The following is a 14,522-nucleotide window of genomic DNA, read 5'->3' as shown; positions in this document are numbered from 1 at the left end:
AAAATGTTGTTGCTAATTAGTGGCACGAACCATCCTAAATTGTTACCAACGCAAGCACTAAACAATGTTTTTTTGCGGAAAGCTGTGGGATGAGTAGGGCAGTAGGCATGGGCACATGGCTTTCTGCTTTACCCGCGCTCATTGGCTAAGGGGGAGGGGTAGCGGCCAAGGGGCGTGGCCCGGCCACGCGCGCAACGTCCGGCGTCCTCCAGCCGGCGCGCTGACGTAAGACACGTAGGTGACGAGGGGACGCAAAGGTGGGTCCGTTTAGTTGGGCAAGAGAGTCTGGAAGAGAGAGAGAAAGTGAGTGGAGAGGAGAGGAAAGGAAAAGGCAGGAGGAGGAGGAGGAAGAGGGAAAGAGGGAAGGAGGGAAGAGGAGGGGAGAGGCTGCACGCAGCTGAGGGAGATGGAGAGGAACAGCAACAGGACGGTGGTGGTCACAGGTAAGCTGAGATGTTGCTGAATTGTATCCACTGCACTTTGTTACAGTAACTCAGCGCTGGCTACACTGGAGGTAGCGACACCCTCTTGTGAATCAGCCTGAGGGAACTCCCAGCTGCAGTGCCTTACATTGCACCAACTTTACCGAGACAGGGGAGGAGGGTGATCCCCGCCTCACCCAGCCACCCTCCCTTCACACTCCTTTGTGTACTTGCTGTTTGTTGCACTTCAAGAATCTTTGGCTTGTCTTCATGTTTCTCTGCAAACTTCAGAATGCTGCTTTTTTTTTCAAATGTTGCTGCGTGTGCAAACTTTTCATTCAGCATGACTTTTAAATTCTAGCGCTTTGAACTCTAAACACCTGTTGATAATTAAGCAAGTTGGAGAAAATGGTGTTAAGTTACAAAATAAACATGTAGCAGTTTTTGTCAACAGTAGCAAAGTTTGAAAGTGATACATTGCTCCGATGGCTCTTACTGTAATTTTAGATTCCTGCACAAGGTGGAATTGGACTAATGTGAAAGGGACCCAGATAGTTTTTTTATCTTAAAAGAAAGAGTTGAGGCAAGCCAGAGAGGGGACTGTTTTTTTGTTGTTGCAGTGTTGGGCACAGTAGGGGAGCCATTATACTGTGCTGCATGTGATACAGAGCTGCACTAGACAAAGGGACAAGGGAGTTGGTCAGACAGGAGCAGAGACTGGGCCAGACAGTAAAATTAGGCAGAGGAGACCAAGCATGAAAGGCTTTGGATTGTTGAGTGTCTGCAGGAGGAGTGACATGACTTGGGAGTGTTGTGACGACTTGCCTGACTGCGAATAGCTGAGGCCTTTTTAACTAGTTGAAGAAAATGGAATGAGGCTGGAGGGAAGGTAGGAATCAGACAAAGCAGGGATTAATATTTATTAAGTCTAAATTTCGAGATCATAAGTAGCTTCAAGAATTATTTTTTTAAAAACATTTCTGCATGTTGGCAGGCACTTTCAAGTTCAGTACTTTGTTCTAAAAGTGAAAATCTTTGAGGCTGTGATGTTTGAAGAATACAGATTTCTCCGTTTCAGCTCCTGTTTTGTTTGATTTTGCAAAGTTCTGTGCTATTTTAAGGAAAAGAGAGCAATGGGAGACAGAGGAAAGGAGGAAATCAAGTGATGAAAAGTGAAAGGGCAACAGTCGAATTTATAATTTGACTTCTATTGCCTCTTTGTGGAAATAATGGCAGTTAGGTGCCGTTATCTTTATAAGCCCGCTAACTGTAATAAAGACTAGATCGATTTGCACAGCGCCTGTCATGACCTCTGAATGACCCAAAATGCTTTGCAGCCAGTGAGGTTTTTTTTCGTAGTCACGTGTTACTTGTAGAAAAGATGGCAGCCAACTTACACAGCAATATGATATTCAGATAAATTTTTATAGTTTAATCCATTGTGATGGTTGTTCAGTATTGTAATTCGGCTAAGAACCCATGAACTAGGTAGCGGGAAATCAGTCCGGCATGTTGCACCCGATTGCTAGCCACCTGAAAGCATATACCTGTGTGGATACCAGGGATCTGATGTCCAGGAACCGTATCATTGCTTTAGGAGAACGAGGGAAGGGGGGGGGGGGGGGGGTCAGTCAGCCCTTTGGCGCTGTTCTACTACTCCGTTTGATTGCAACTGATTTGTATCTAGACTTCTATGGACCGACATAACTCTTAATATCCTTGCTTCTTGCCTAAAGAATGTTTGTAGAGGGCAGCACGGTGGTGCAGTGGGTAGCACTGCAGCATCACGGCGCCGAGGTCCCAGGTTCGATCCCGGCTCCGGGTCACTGTCCGTGTGGAGTTTGCACATTCTTCCCGTGTTTGCGTGGGTTTCGCCCCCACAACCCAAAGATGTGCAGGCTAGGTGGATTGGCCATACTAAATTGCCCCTTAATTGGAAAAACGAATTTGGTACTCTAAATTTAAAAAAAAAAAGAACGTTTGTAGAGGTGGATTCCAGTTTGTGTGGACAGCAGGGGAGATGAAACGCCTCCCAACTGTCCTTGGTATGTCCCTAATTAATAACTGATGGGTGTTGTTAAGTGATGGAGCAATATTGCCCACTTTTCACATAGTACCCCTTCCCCCTGCAATTCTGATTGGTACATTTAGGTGAAAGTTATCAACACCACTTCCACTTGCAGCACCTTCAATGCAGCAGCATGTCCTGGGGCTCGTGGCAGGAATATTAGCAAGTAAAATTTGACGCAGCTGCATAATGAGAGATGTCCAAAAGCTTGGTCCAAGTGGCAAGTTTCGAGGGGTACCTGAAGGGAGGGGGTGAGGTACAGAAGCAAAGATTTATGGAGGGAATTCCAGAGCTTGGGGCTCGGGAACTGATGGTATGCGTGGCACTGGTGCGGTGATTTAAATGGAGCATGTGCAGGAGGCCAGAGTTGGAGGGGTGCAGAGATCTCGGTCGGGGCATGCAGAATTGGAGGTAGGGAGGGGTGATGCAATGGAGCTATTTGAAAATAAGGCTAAAAATTTTAATCCAAACACTGATGCTCTCCGGAGCTAATGTAGGTCAGTGGGCACAGGGGTGATGGGTGATGGAGCTTGGTGCGAGTTAGGATGTGACAGGAGGGGAAATTTACCAAGTTGTGCCTGCATCTGACCTGGGAGCACTCCAGGCTGAATTTGGTTGCCTGAACTGAACAATCTTCTATTCCTCATCACCTTGAGCAAAAGAACCCCACAATATTTAATTAGCAACATCTTGTTTAATTAAGTTATTATCGGACATCAGTTCATCTGATTTGTATCTAATCTGTATGTTAACATAATTTAAGACAGAATATACAATTGGTGATGAGAAGGGAAGAGTGAGAAATTAAACTGTAACTAGTGAATGTCACCAAATCTTTTTCACATGCTTCAAATAAATACTTAATGAGTAACTTAGTTGCAAAATTCTGTTCTAATTGATTCTGTGGATTTGATGTAGCCTGGAGTTCCAGCAGAAACCTTTTCTTCTCCTGTGTAAACTGTCTGAACTTCAAGATTCAAACTCTCCACACATGAAGCTGGGTCATTTTGAGCGAAGGATAGAGTGATTGTCACTGTGCCCTTTGTGATCATAGAACGGTACAGCACAGAAGGGGTGTTGGCCCTTCGGAACATGGGCACTTTGTTTGGGGACACCGGTCCCGCCATGCACTAGACGTTGTATCTCTCTTTTTTCCTTACAGTTTGGTACACTTGTTTCTTTAATGTAGTAGCCACAAGCATGATCTATTTTACTCAAATTTGAAATGGTACCAGGGCTAAAAGAAAAAGCATAGGATATAAGAGCAGTGAAATTATGATGGAGCTGTATAAAACGCTCATTAGGCCATAGCTAGAGTACATAGATTACATAGAACATACAGTGCAGAAGGAGGCCATTCGGCCCATCGAGTCTGCACCGACCCACATTAATCCCTCACTTCCACCCTATCCCCGCAACCCAATAACCCCTCCCAACCCTTATGGACACTACGGGCAATTTTTTAGCATGGCCAATCCACCTAACCTGCACGTCTTTGGACTGTGGGAGGAAACCGGAGCACCCGGAGGAAACCCACGCAGACACGGGGAGAACGTGCAGACTCCGCACAGACAGTGACCCAGCGGGGAATCGAACCTGGGACCCTGGCGCTGTGAAGCCACAGTGCTATCCACTTGTGCTACCGTGCAGTACGATGTGCAGTTCTGATCGGCACACTATAGGAAGGATGTGACTACACTAGAAAGGGTGCAGAGGGCATGCAACAGAATGTTGCAGCTATGAAGAGAGGTTGGGTAAGCTAGTGTTGTTTTCCTTCGAGTACAGAATGGTGCAGTTGGTGGGTGGGGAGACTTGATTGAAGTCTACAAAATTATAAAGGACATGTATAGGGTAGATGGGAAGAAACTCTTCCCCTTAGTAGAGGGGAGAATAGATTCACGGTAATGGGCAGGAGGTTTTGAGGGAAATTGAGGAAATTGAATATGTCCACCCAAGAATCCTCGGTTTAATGCCTCATTGAAAGGTGGTCCCTTCAGCAGAGCGCAGCAGTCCCTCAGTGCTGCACTGGAAGTGTCCACTTGGATTATGGGCTCAAATTTCTGGATTGAGACTTGACCCTGTGCCTGGAGTCTGAAGTAAGTGTGCTACCCATTGCACCACAGTGAAGGGGTCTAATTATCCTGTTCCTGTGTTCATTCGTTCTCTTTTTAAATAGTTTTTATTTCTTTTCCTGGTTCAGAATGCTTTGAGTACAGTGTCAAGTGTGTGCTTGGAGTGCCAATGAACTTTTTTGTTAGCTGCCTGTGCAATGGGGAGGATATTATCGCAGAAAACCCGATTTTATTTCCAATCTTTCTATAGCTTAAGAGGCACAGTTAATGTTATCTGCATCCAAACTGGCTGTGTGTCTTCTACTCTGTTTCATTGAAGCTAACAGTGGATTAGTCATAGACTAGTCCTAAATAGTTGTGCATTTAACTCATGAACAGCGGAGGTAGATTATTTGTTGGACCTTAAATTGCAAAATGAGCATATCTGACATTACTGTACAATTCTGGAGCTACTAACCTGCGATGAAGGACAGAGCAAGCTCATGTGGGACATAAATGTTAGTGTAGGTCTGTTGGGTTGAATGGTTGTTTCTATACTCTCCGTTCTACTTAACTTGGACTGCTCTGTTCCTCCCCCACATTTGTGTAAAGTATTATGATCTGTACTGCAGTGATGATAATCCTTTCCATTGAGGTATTCTGGACAGGCTGTCCTGAGAAGGAATCATATCCTCCTGAAATGGGAGTAATATCCTTCTGAACCTAGTCTTTACGCTGGACCTGCCCTCGAAAGCAAGTGACATCGGCAGCTCTTCAGTACTATCCCATTGACGAGTGTTGACAGAATTTTTTCATGATTATCTTACACATGACACTGTTCACACCAATGAAAGAACACTATGACTACCTACAGTTTGGCCTAGGAATCCCAGGATGGTGGTGAAGTGATTGGCTGAATTGTACCAGGAACGAATCTGCTTAACAGTGAAGTGTTTTTCCATTGGTTGAAGCACCACAATGCTATAATACTTAGTCATGGATAACCGCGGCTCACAGACCGATATTGTGTCCTCCAGCTCATTGTATGAGATGTTGCAATAAACCCAACAGTGTTCACATGATTCTTAGTTTTCCTCAGATCAACATCACCAAAGTAGGCTATCTAGTCATTTACCACTTTGTTGTTTGTGGGATTGACTGCCAAACCTCCCACAACATTCATTTTCAAACCCAGGATCGTGACCCGTGGGTGGGTTGCAGGCGGGTTTAGGAGAGTCGCGGGCCCATGCATCATGGCGTTCCCGATCACGGTGCTGTCTGCCACGCGTTCCCGATTGTGGGAAGTAGTGCCCTGTGGTACAACCGGATTTTACTAATGTCGACTGCAACCGGCTTTCAGAATGTCAGCCATTCCGTACCTTGTGCAGACACGGAATCTAGCGGGACAGAACACCACCTCCTCACATCAGCGCACTGATCCAGGAGCAGATTTTTTTTTGGAATCGCTGAATCACTCCTGCCTGGAGTGGCAGCAGAGAGCAGGTCACGCACTCGTACCCTACCGTCACTTGCACTGGGAGCGAGAGCGATTACTCCATTTTGTAGCTGCCAGCAGTGCTGGTGTGAACTCCAGGGCCTCTGGTGAACAACCCATGAAGAAGAAGCTGAAAACAAGGACAAAGTAGCATAAAGATGATTTACTTGAGGTGTGGATTATTAATTGTTCCAATGCAAATCTAGATTCAAAGTTCATGTGTGTTGTGTGCAGGGAAGTACTGGCAAATGAAAGTTTAAAACCCTCCAAACTTCAAAGACATTTGAAGACTAAGCATGGCGAGTTTGAGGACAAACATCTTTAGTTTTTTTCAGTGGGTGCAGTGAGAACTTATCATCAGCTGAGGTCATTATCAGAAATGTAACATTGAATAACGTAGCAAGTGAGATCGTGAGGACCAAGCAAGCTCACTTGTCACATTAAAGGTAAGTGAAAATGGTGGCTCGCGAAGGTCAGCTGGCATGGGTCATGAAGGTTCGCCAGCATGGGTCACGAAGGTCGGTTGATGTAGGTCTCAAAGCATGGCCGGTTGGTAAAAATGGGTCCTGGGCAAAATTGAAAAACACTGTCCTACAGAACTGCAGTGAAAAAAAGCCCTGTTGACAGTGAGGTACTCTGGGAAACCCTGAGGTTGTGAAAGGCAAATTTTTTCATAGAACATAGAACATACAGTGCAGAAGGAGGCCATTCGGCCCATCGAGTCTGCACCGACCCACTTAAGTCCTCATTTCCACTCTATCCCCGTAACCCAATAACCCCTCCTAACTTTTTTTGGACACCAAGGGCAATTTAGCATGGCTAATCCACCTGCACGTCTTTGGACTGTGGGAGGAAACCCACGCAGACATGGGGTGAACGTGCAGACTCCGCGCAGACAGTGGCCCAGCGGGGAATCGAACCTGGGACCCTGGCGCTGTGAAGCCACAGTGCTATCCACTTGTGCTGCCTTGGAATTATCTTGGAATTTTTTAAAAGTTGAGTTTAGATTGCCGTCTAACGTTCTCCAGTTTTCCTCTTTTCCCATTGTTTGTGCCTGCTCTTCTTTGATAATATGCAGTTTGAGCAAACTTTATTAATTCCCTATCTCTGCAACTTTCTCCATCCTTACAAACACCCCTGAGATCTCGGCACTCCTCCGATTTTGGCTTCCTGCGCATACACTATTTTCATCGCTCTGACAATGACCGACATGCCTTCAGCTGCCAAACCCATAAACTCCAGGATTCTGTACACCCCAGCCTCTCCTGTAATTCACTTCTTAAAGGCTGTCTCTTTGACCAATCTTTTCTTCACCTGTCCTAATATCTCCATGCGTGTCCGTCAAACTTGGTTTTGATTATGCTCCGACGAAATAGTTTGGGATGTATTACTATGTTAAAAGCACTATATAATTGCGAGTTAACGAGGACAAATGTTTAATTACAATAGTCACAGCTTCTGAAATCAGTCGGAATTAATCATTCTCGACCCTTCAGTTTGTTTTGATGTCTTTCCAGAGCGCGTTTAGCTCAGTTGGCTGGATGGCTGGCTCCTGTTGAGGAGCGAGGTCAACAGCGTGGATTCAATTCCTGTACCGGTTGAGGTGATTTTGTGAAGGCCCCGCTTTCTCGACCTTGCCCCTCGCCTGAAGTGTGGTGACCCTTGGGTTAAATCCTCTGTGACTGTGGCAACATTTTATATAAAATGAGGAGCCACATGCCTTGAACCGGCAGACGGAGATATTAGTGGTGAATTAATGCTGTATTGAATGGTGTTTTCACAAAGATATTAACCTGTTCAAACAACTAAAATTAAGTCTGCTGTTCATCTGTCAGCCTGCAAATACAGACTTAAAACGTTTTGTTCTATTAAAAAAGCCAATCATCATAATCTTTATTATTGTCGCAAGTAGGCTTACATTAATACTGCAATAAAGTCACCGTGAAAAGCCCCTAGTCACCACACTCCGGCTCCTGTTCGGGTACACTGAGGGAGCATTCAGAATGTCCGATTTACCTAATAGCCTGTCTTTCGGGACTTGTGGGAGCAAACCGGAGCACCCAAAGGAAACCCACTCCGACACTGGGAGAATGTGCAGACTGTGCACAGACAGGTGACACCTGGGACCCTGGCTGTGAAGAACAGTGCTATGATATTTTGGGTTAACGACCTTCCATCTCAACAGCCATACTCGAAAGATACACCTATTTGACACATGCTTGCCGTCATTGTCACTGAGTCAAAACCCTGTAGCTGCTTCCCTACAGCACCTTCGCCACACAGTCTAAAGTAGTCCACAAAGGTGCCCCACCACTTCTAGTACCTAATGCCAACCTTGCCAGTGGTGCCTGTATCCCAAGGATGACATTTACATAAACCTGTCCTGCCCTCGATTACAGGCCATTCGGCACATCAAATCTGCATCGTCCCTCCTCACGAGCCCACACCACCTCCCTATCCCTGTATAACCTAACCTATACGTCTATACACTAAGGGGCAATTTAGGGAGAATGTCTGTGTGAAGTTTGCACAGTCACCCAAGGTCGGAATTGAACCCAGGTCCCTGGTGCTGTGAGGCAGCAGTGCTAACCACTGTGCCACCCTGCCGCTTTCTTGAGAAACTTGGATAAACAGCTCAGGCAGAGGTTTAAAAAATAAATATGGCAATCTTGAAAATGTGAAATACATTCTGGAAGTTCATAGCGAGTCCGATCGCATCTGCTAACCTGTCAATTCAGTTACTGTGCAACCCATGTCTCAAAATATGTGTAACCTGATCCCTCCTTTTGTTGTTGAGCGATGTCAGCTGTCAAGTGAAATTCCTGGCATTGAGCTGTAATGGTTCTGATATTAGATTTGTTACCCAGAGGTCATCTATTTCCACCCCCTGTATGAACACCTGTCCCTGCCTTCGCTCATCTGCTGTTGACACCCGCAACTATTTCAATCACCCCCGATCTCCAAACTTGAGCTCGCTCAAAGGTCCACATCTTCTATCTTGCCTTTCTCCGAACCATTCACCCACCCCACACACCCCACACACACACACACACACACACACACACACAGCACTGTCCTGCTCCTCCTCCATTACCTCAATTTTCAAATTCTGATATTTGTGGTCAAACCCTTGTGTGGCCTTGCCCCTCCCCATCACTGTAACCTTATCCTTCAAACCTCTTGAGATCTCTGCGTGCTTCCTCTTGCCCATTGGGCATCCCTTCACCTGCCTGGCCTCTAATCTCTGGAGTTTTGAAAACCCAGGAGTATTTTAAAGCCATCTTTTACCAAATTTTCAGTCCTAATATCTTAATACTGCCTGGTGACATTTGGTGATGCTGCTGTTAAATGTGTTTGGATGTTTGACTAAACTTGTGTTTATATAGTGCATTCAGTAGTGTTGTGGTTTTGAATCCCACCATGGTAAATTCAGGGTATGAATTCAATAAATCTAGTCATTTTTGTGAACAGGAAAAGTGACCATGACACCAGATTTGTGTAAAACCCATCCTTTGACGTGACCGAGCAAGGCTCTCAATTACACAACCAACTGCCGGGCGTGACACGGTGGCGCAATGGTTAGCACTGCTACCTCATGGTGCCGAGGACCCGGGTTCAATCCCAGCCTGGGATCACTATCCGTGTGGAGTTTGCATATTCTCCACGTGTCTGCGTGGGTGTCACCCCCACAACCCCACAGATGTGCAGGGTAGGTGGATTGGCCACGCTAAATTGCCCCTTAGTTGGAAAAAAAAAATTGGGTACTCTTAAGTTTATTTTGGAAAAATAACACAACTAACTGCTTCTGGAAAGTGAACCATCCCCATCTTGAGGGAACTGGAGATGGGTGGCGAAGGTGCTTCCTGTCAGCGTAACCCTCGCTTTGTTAAATACTGTGTGACTTGAGCAAATTCACAGCTTTCTTATTGAGTAAAGTTTCTTGGAGCAAGCCCCTCAATCTTGTTCCACAATTCAATTAGATCATGGCTCTACCCACTTGCCTTGATTCTGTCAACTTTGAACCCTATGCCTCATACAAATCTATCCATGTGCGTTTTGCAATTTTCAATTGACCCCCCAGCCTCAACAGCTTTGTGAGGAGGAATAATTCCCTAGAGATTCTTAAAATCAGCTGTTTGTTTCAGGATGGTGTCCCCAGTTTCCACCACCAGAATCAATAGTTTCTCTCTCTCTCTCTACTCGAATAAACTCCTTTTGAACACCTCAATTAGATCACATCTTAATCTTCCAAACTCAAGGAATTGCATGCCGAGTCGATGCAACCTGTCCTCATTTTTAACCCTTTCATCCTGATACTCTTCAGTGAATCTAACCTGGATCCCCTCCTGGTGTCATACTTTCCCTGGGTATGATGCCCAGAAGTGAACGAGGCGCTGTATATGGGGTCTAACCAGACCTGTAATGTAACTTCCATCACGGGATAGTCTCTACTATCTAAGCGCTTGGATCATAGTTCTGTGATGTCAGTGGAAGTTTGCAGTTGGCAGGAAGTAAATGGGTGACCCACAGCTTTTTTTCTGCTGGGGTGTTGGGGCGGAAGTGGAGCAATGCGGGTTGGGGGGGGTGGGGAGATGACCCTCCCTAACCAAGATTTATTTTAACACTAGGTCAGATGTCTTGAGGTCATTGATCTGTTTTTCCCTTGAGCCCATATTTTGGCTATGGGCTTAATTCCCCTGTAGTTGAAGTTGAATGGTGCCGTATGTGAGATTGCAATTGTCTTCCTGCACTGAGTGGCTTAGGTTTTGGGTGGGAAGATGTTATGGGTAGTTGGGTTACACAAGGTTCTGGTCTGGTTGAATGTCTGTTGATGTATCTATCAATGGTTCGGATATAGAGCCAGAATGAAAGATGTCTAAATTTTCAGAAAATACTGGAATGAAACAGATAGGAAATAACTCCGAGGAACAAAAAGTTGAGAAATATTGTTCCGAACATTGTGGGGAGAAAAGTGGCAGATTGAATTCATTGTCTGTATTTATATTGTCTGTTAAAAGTAGTAATTCTACTTTGTGAAAAGCTGAAGGATGTAAAGGAGCTGTGTTATGACCCCCTTGGAGTTGCAACACAATTGAAATTAACCAATAATTCTTAGAACAATACCTGAAGTCTTTGGCCCTTGGCTGCCCAACAATTACAGTCACCAGGTTTGTAAATGTAAACACAATTGCTTCTTGTAACAACTGTAATGAAATATGCAGCAAATACAACTGGTTAACTCCTCTAATTCCTAACCCCCCACTTTTAACTTGCCCCCACCTTCCCATATTCCTTCCAAATTATATATCACTGTCGATTCATTCGAGTCTCTGCAGTTTTGGAAATATAGCAACTCGCAGCCTTTCTAGAGAGAGGTAAGAGCCGGTCCTTCCACTGAGTATCATGGGTTCAAACGGAACTCCTCGGGTCTCTGAAAATCATTCCACTCAGGCAGGATCCAATCACCACCTGTTAGCAGGCAGAATACGGCCTTTTGGCCAACTGATTGTCCACTAGCCAATCAATCGAACAGAAGTCTGGATCTTGGTGTTCGAAAAACCAGCAGAATATGTTGCAACTTCTTGAATTCCTCATTCTCTCGGCTGCTTGACTTAAAGATAGATAGCTATTAATCATCTGTGGATCAAAATAGTAGCAGCAAAAATAAAGATAGGGGAAATAAAAGAATCAACAGGGCAGCACGGTAGCATAGTAGTTAGCACAATTGCTTCATAGCTCCAGGGTCCCAGGTTTGATTACTGACTTGGGTCACTGTCTGTGCGGAGTCTGCACGGTCTCCCCGTGTGTGCGTGGGTTTCCTCTGGGTGCTCCAGTTTCCTCCCACAGTCTAAAGATGTGCAGGTTAGGTGGATTGACCATGCCAAATTGTCCTTGGTGTTCAAAATTGCCCTTAGTGTTGGGTGGGGTTACTGGGTTATGGGGATAGGGTGGAGGGTGTGGGCTTGGGTAGGGTGCTCTTCCAAAGAGCCGGTGCAGACTCGATGGGCCGAATGGCCTCCTTCTGCACTGTAAATTCTAAAAGATTCTTGCAGAATAGAGATGTTAATTTCAATGTTTAAAATCCGTGCCTCAAGATAAAGACGTTTGAAAGTATAAGATGAAATATTGGACTTTATGGTAATGGATTCTGCTGTCATTTGGAACGGTCAATATTTAAAAAAAAAAAAGATTTACAGTCTAGGTTGATGTTAGTATGTATGTGAAGTAATTGCTGGAGGGATAGATTGTGGCAATACCTTTGTGCTGTGCTTGCTTGTCCTGGGGGCACTTAATTCTGTTCTCAAATGGGCAGCACGGTGGTTAACATTGCTGTCTCACGGCGCCGAAGTCCCAGGTTCGATCCCGGCTCTGGGTCACTGTCCATGTGGAGTTTGCACATTCTTCCCGTGTTTACGTGGGTTTGGCCCCCAAAACCCAAAGATGTGCAGGGGAGGTGGATTGACCACGTTAAATTGCCCCTTAATTGGAAACAATGAATTGGGTACTATAAATTTAAAAAAGAGAAAAAAAAATGTTGTTCTCAAATGTCAAAATTTCCCGATGACCATGACGTCTTTATGTGGGGCTGCCTGAGGTTGTTTTTTCCCCCCTCCCGTATTGGCGTCCAGCTTGCAAGCTGAGATGGGCTTTCAACTTGCCTTTTTATTATCTAAGTTTGGGACATCCTGTGGTAATGATTCCCATGCTGCTGGCTGTTGAACACTGCAGAAATCCTTCGTTGACCCACATGACCAAGACAATGAAGTTGATATGTGCATAATCTTGATGCAAGCATTGTAATACTTGGCCGCTGTTTTTGTAACAAGTGTTTAATGCATGGGGGTCTCAAACTGGTCTTTGGTGTTTATGCTCCTCGTGACCTTCCTCCCATTCTTCTTCATCTCAACCCATCCTTGTATTTCTTTCTCCCTGTTGGTTATCCAGCTTCTCCATTAAATACATCTATATTATTCCACTCAAACCACTCCCTGTGGTAGGAAGTTCTACATTCTCCCCAATTACTGGGTCAAGAAGCTTCTTCTTAATTCTCGAATTAATTTATTGGTGGCTATCTTGTATTAATCACAAATTCTGGTTTCCCCCCCAACAAATGGGAACACGTTCAAGTCTACCCTAATGAACCCTTTCATTACTTTTTAAAAAAAATAATTTTTATTAAGGTTTTCATAAAATATCAATAACAAAATGAAAAAGGAACCCAACAGGGTTAAGTACAAAACACAGTCTAGAAAAGCAACCCTCCATACCCCCCTCCCCCCTGTACATAAATAATAAATTAACATTAACACCCCGACTTAACACAACAAGTATATACACCCCCTCAGACCCTCCAGTGTAAATAACAAAAACAACAATAAAGTCAAGCCCCCCCCCCCCCCCCCCCCCCCGCGGAGTTGCTGCTGCCATTGACCAATGTCTACGGTTCTGCCAGGAAGTCTAAGAACGGTTGCCACCGCCTAAAGAACCCTTGTACCGACCCTCTCAAGGCGAATTTCACCCTCTCCAACTTAATAAGCCCCGCCATATCCAAAAGTGGAGATGTAATGGTGAATCAACACAAGATCTTACAAAGACCTCCATTAGCGAATTCCATTCAAGTTTTAAAAATAAATTTAGAGTACCCAATTTTTTTTTTTTTTCAAATTTAAGGGGCAATTTAGTGTGGCTAATCCACCTAACCTGTACATCTTTTGGGTTGGGGTGAAACCGACGCAGACACAGGGAGAATGTGCCAACTCCACGTGGACAGTGACCCAGGGCCAGGATTCAAACCCGGGTCCTCAGCGCTGCAGTCCCAGTGCTGCCCACTCCATTCGATTTTGGCCTCCATATTGTGAGGTGATGTTCCCACAATAAGTGAGGATCCAGTGGAGACCAGCTGGATTTCTGTCTGGTATGTGGAAATACAAGGATGAAGAAAAACTGGGGCTGCTTTTAATATAACGGAGGATGTTATCGGACCATATGACGGACCTGTTTCAAATTTACTGGGACAGAGTAGATAGGAACAAATTGTTTCCAGTGATTAAGGTTCTAGAGCAAGGGGACATGGATACAAGATTGAGTAAGAGATTAGGATAATTTGCAGAGAATATGTTACTAGAGTTGACAATTGAAGCTGAGGTGATGTCAACATTTAAGAATAGATCAGCTGGGTAGGAGAAGGAAAGGGGTGAGCATAAAGACGGGAGGCACAAAGGCTCAAGGTTAAGACATTTCTATGTAGATGGGGCGGCACAGTAACACTGTGGTTAGCACTGTTGCTTCACAGCTCCAGGGCCCCAGGTTCGATTCCCGGCTTGGGTCACTGTCTGTGCGGAGTCTGCTCGTTCTCCCCGTGTCTGCGTGGGTTTCCTCCGGGCGCTCCGGTTTCCTCCCACAGTCCAAAGATGTGCAGGTTAGGTGGATTGGCCATGATAAATTGCCCTCAGTGTCCAAAAAAGCTTAGTGGGGTTATGGGGATG

General features: G+C 45.1%; 1 protein-coding gene across 1 annotated transcript in view; it reads left to right on the top strand.

Annotated features, from left to right (window-relative positions):
- Window positions 1–319: 319 nt before the first annotated feature.
- Window positions 320–14,522, top strand: part of pgpep1 (pyroglutamyl-peptidase I) — a 48,044-nt gene continuing 33,841 nt past the window's right edge. The window contains exon 1 of the mRNA XM_072482324.1: window positions 320–443. Within this exon, the coding sequence (XP_072338425.1) occupies window positions 407–443 (37 nt within the window). The 5' untranslated portion in view covers window positions 320–406. The remainder of the gene's footprint in view (window positions 444–14,522) is intronic.

Source organism: Scyliorhinus torazame, chromosome 18 (assembly GCF_047496885.1).
Source record: "Scyliorhinus torazame isolate Kashiwa2021f chromosome 18, sScyTor2.1, whole genome shotgun sequence".
Classification (NCBI taxonomy): domain Eukaryota; kingdom Metazoa; phylum Chordata; class Chondrichthyes; order Carcharhiniformes; family Scyliorhinidae; genus Scyliorhinus; species Scyliorhinus torazame.
The sequence above is the reverse complement of the archived record's forward strand: the minus strand, read 5'-3'. Positions and strand labels throughout refer to the sequence as shown.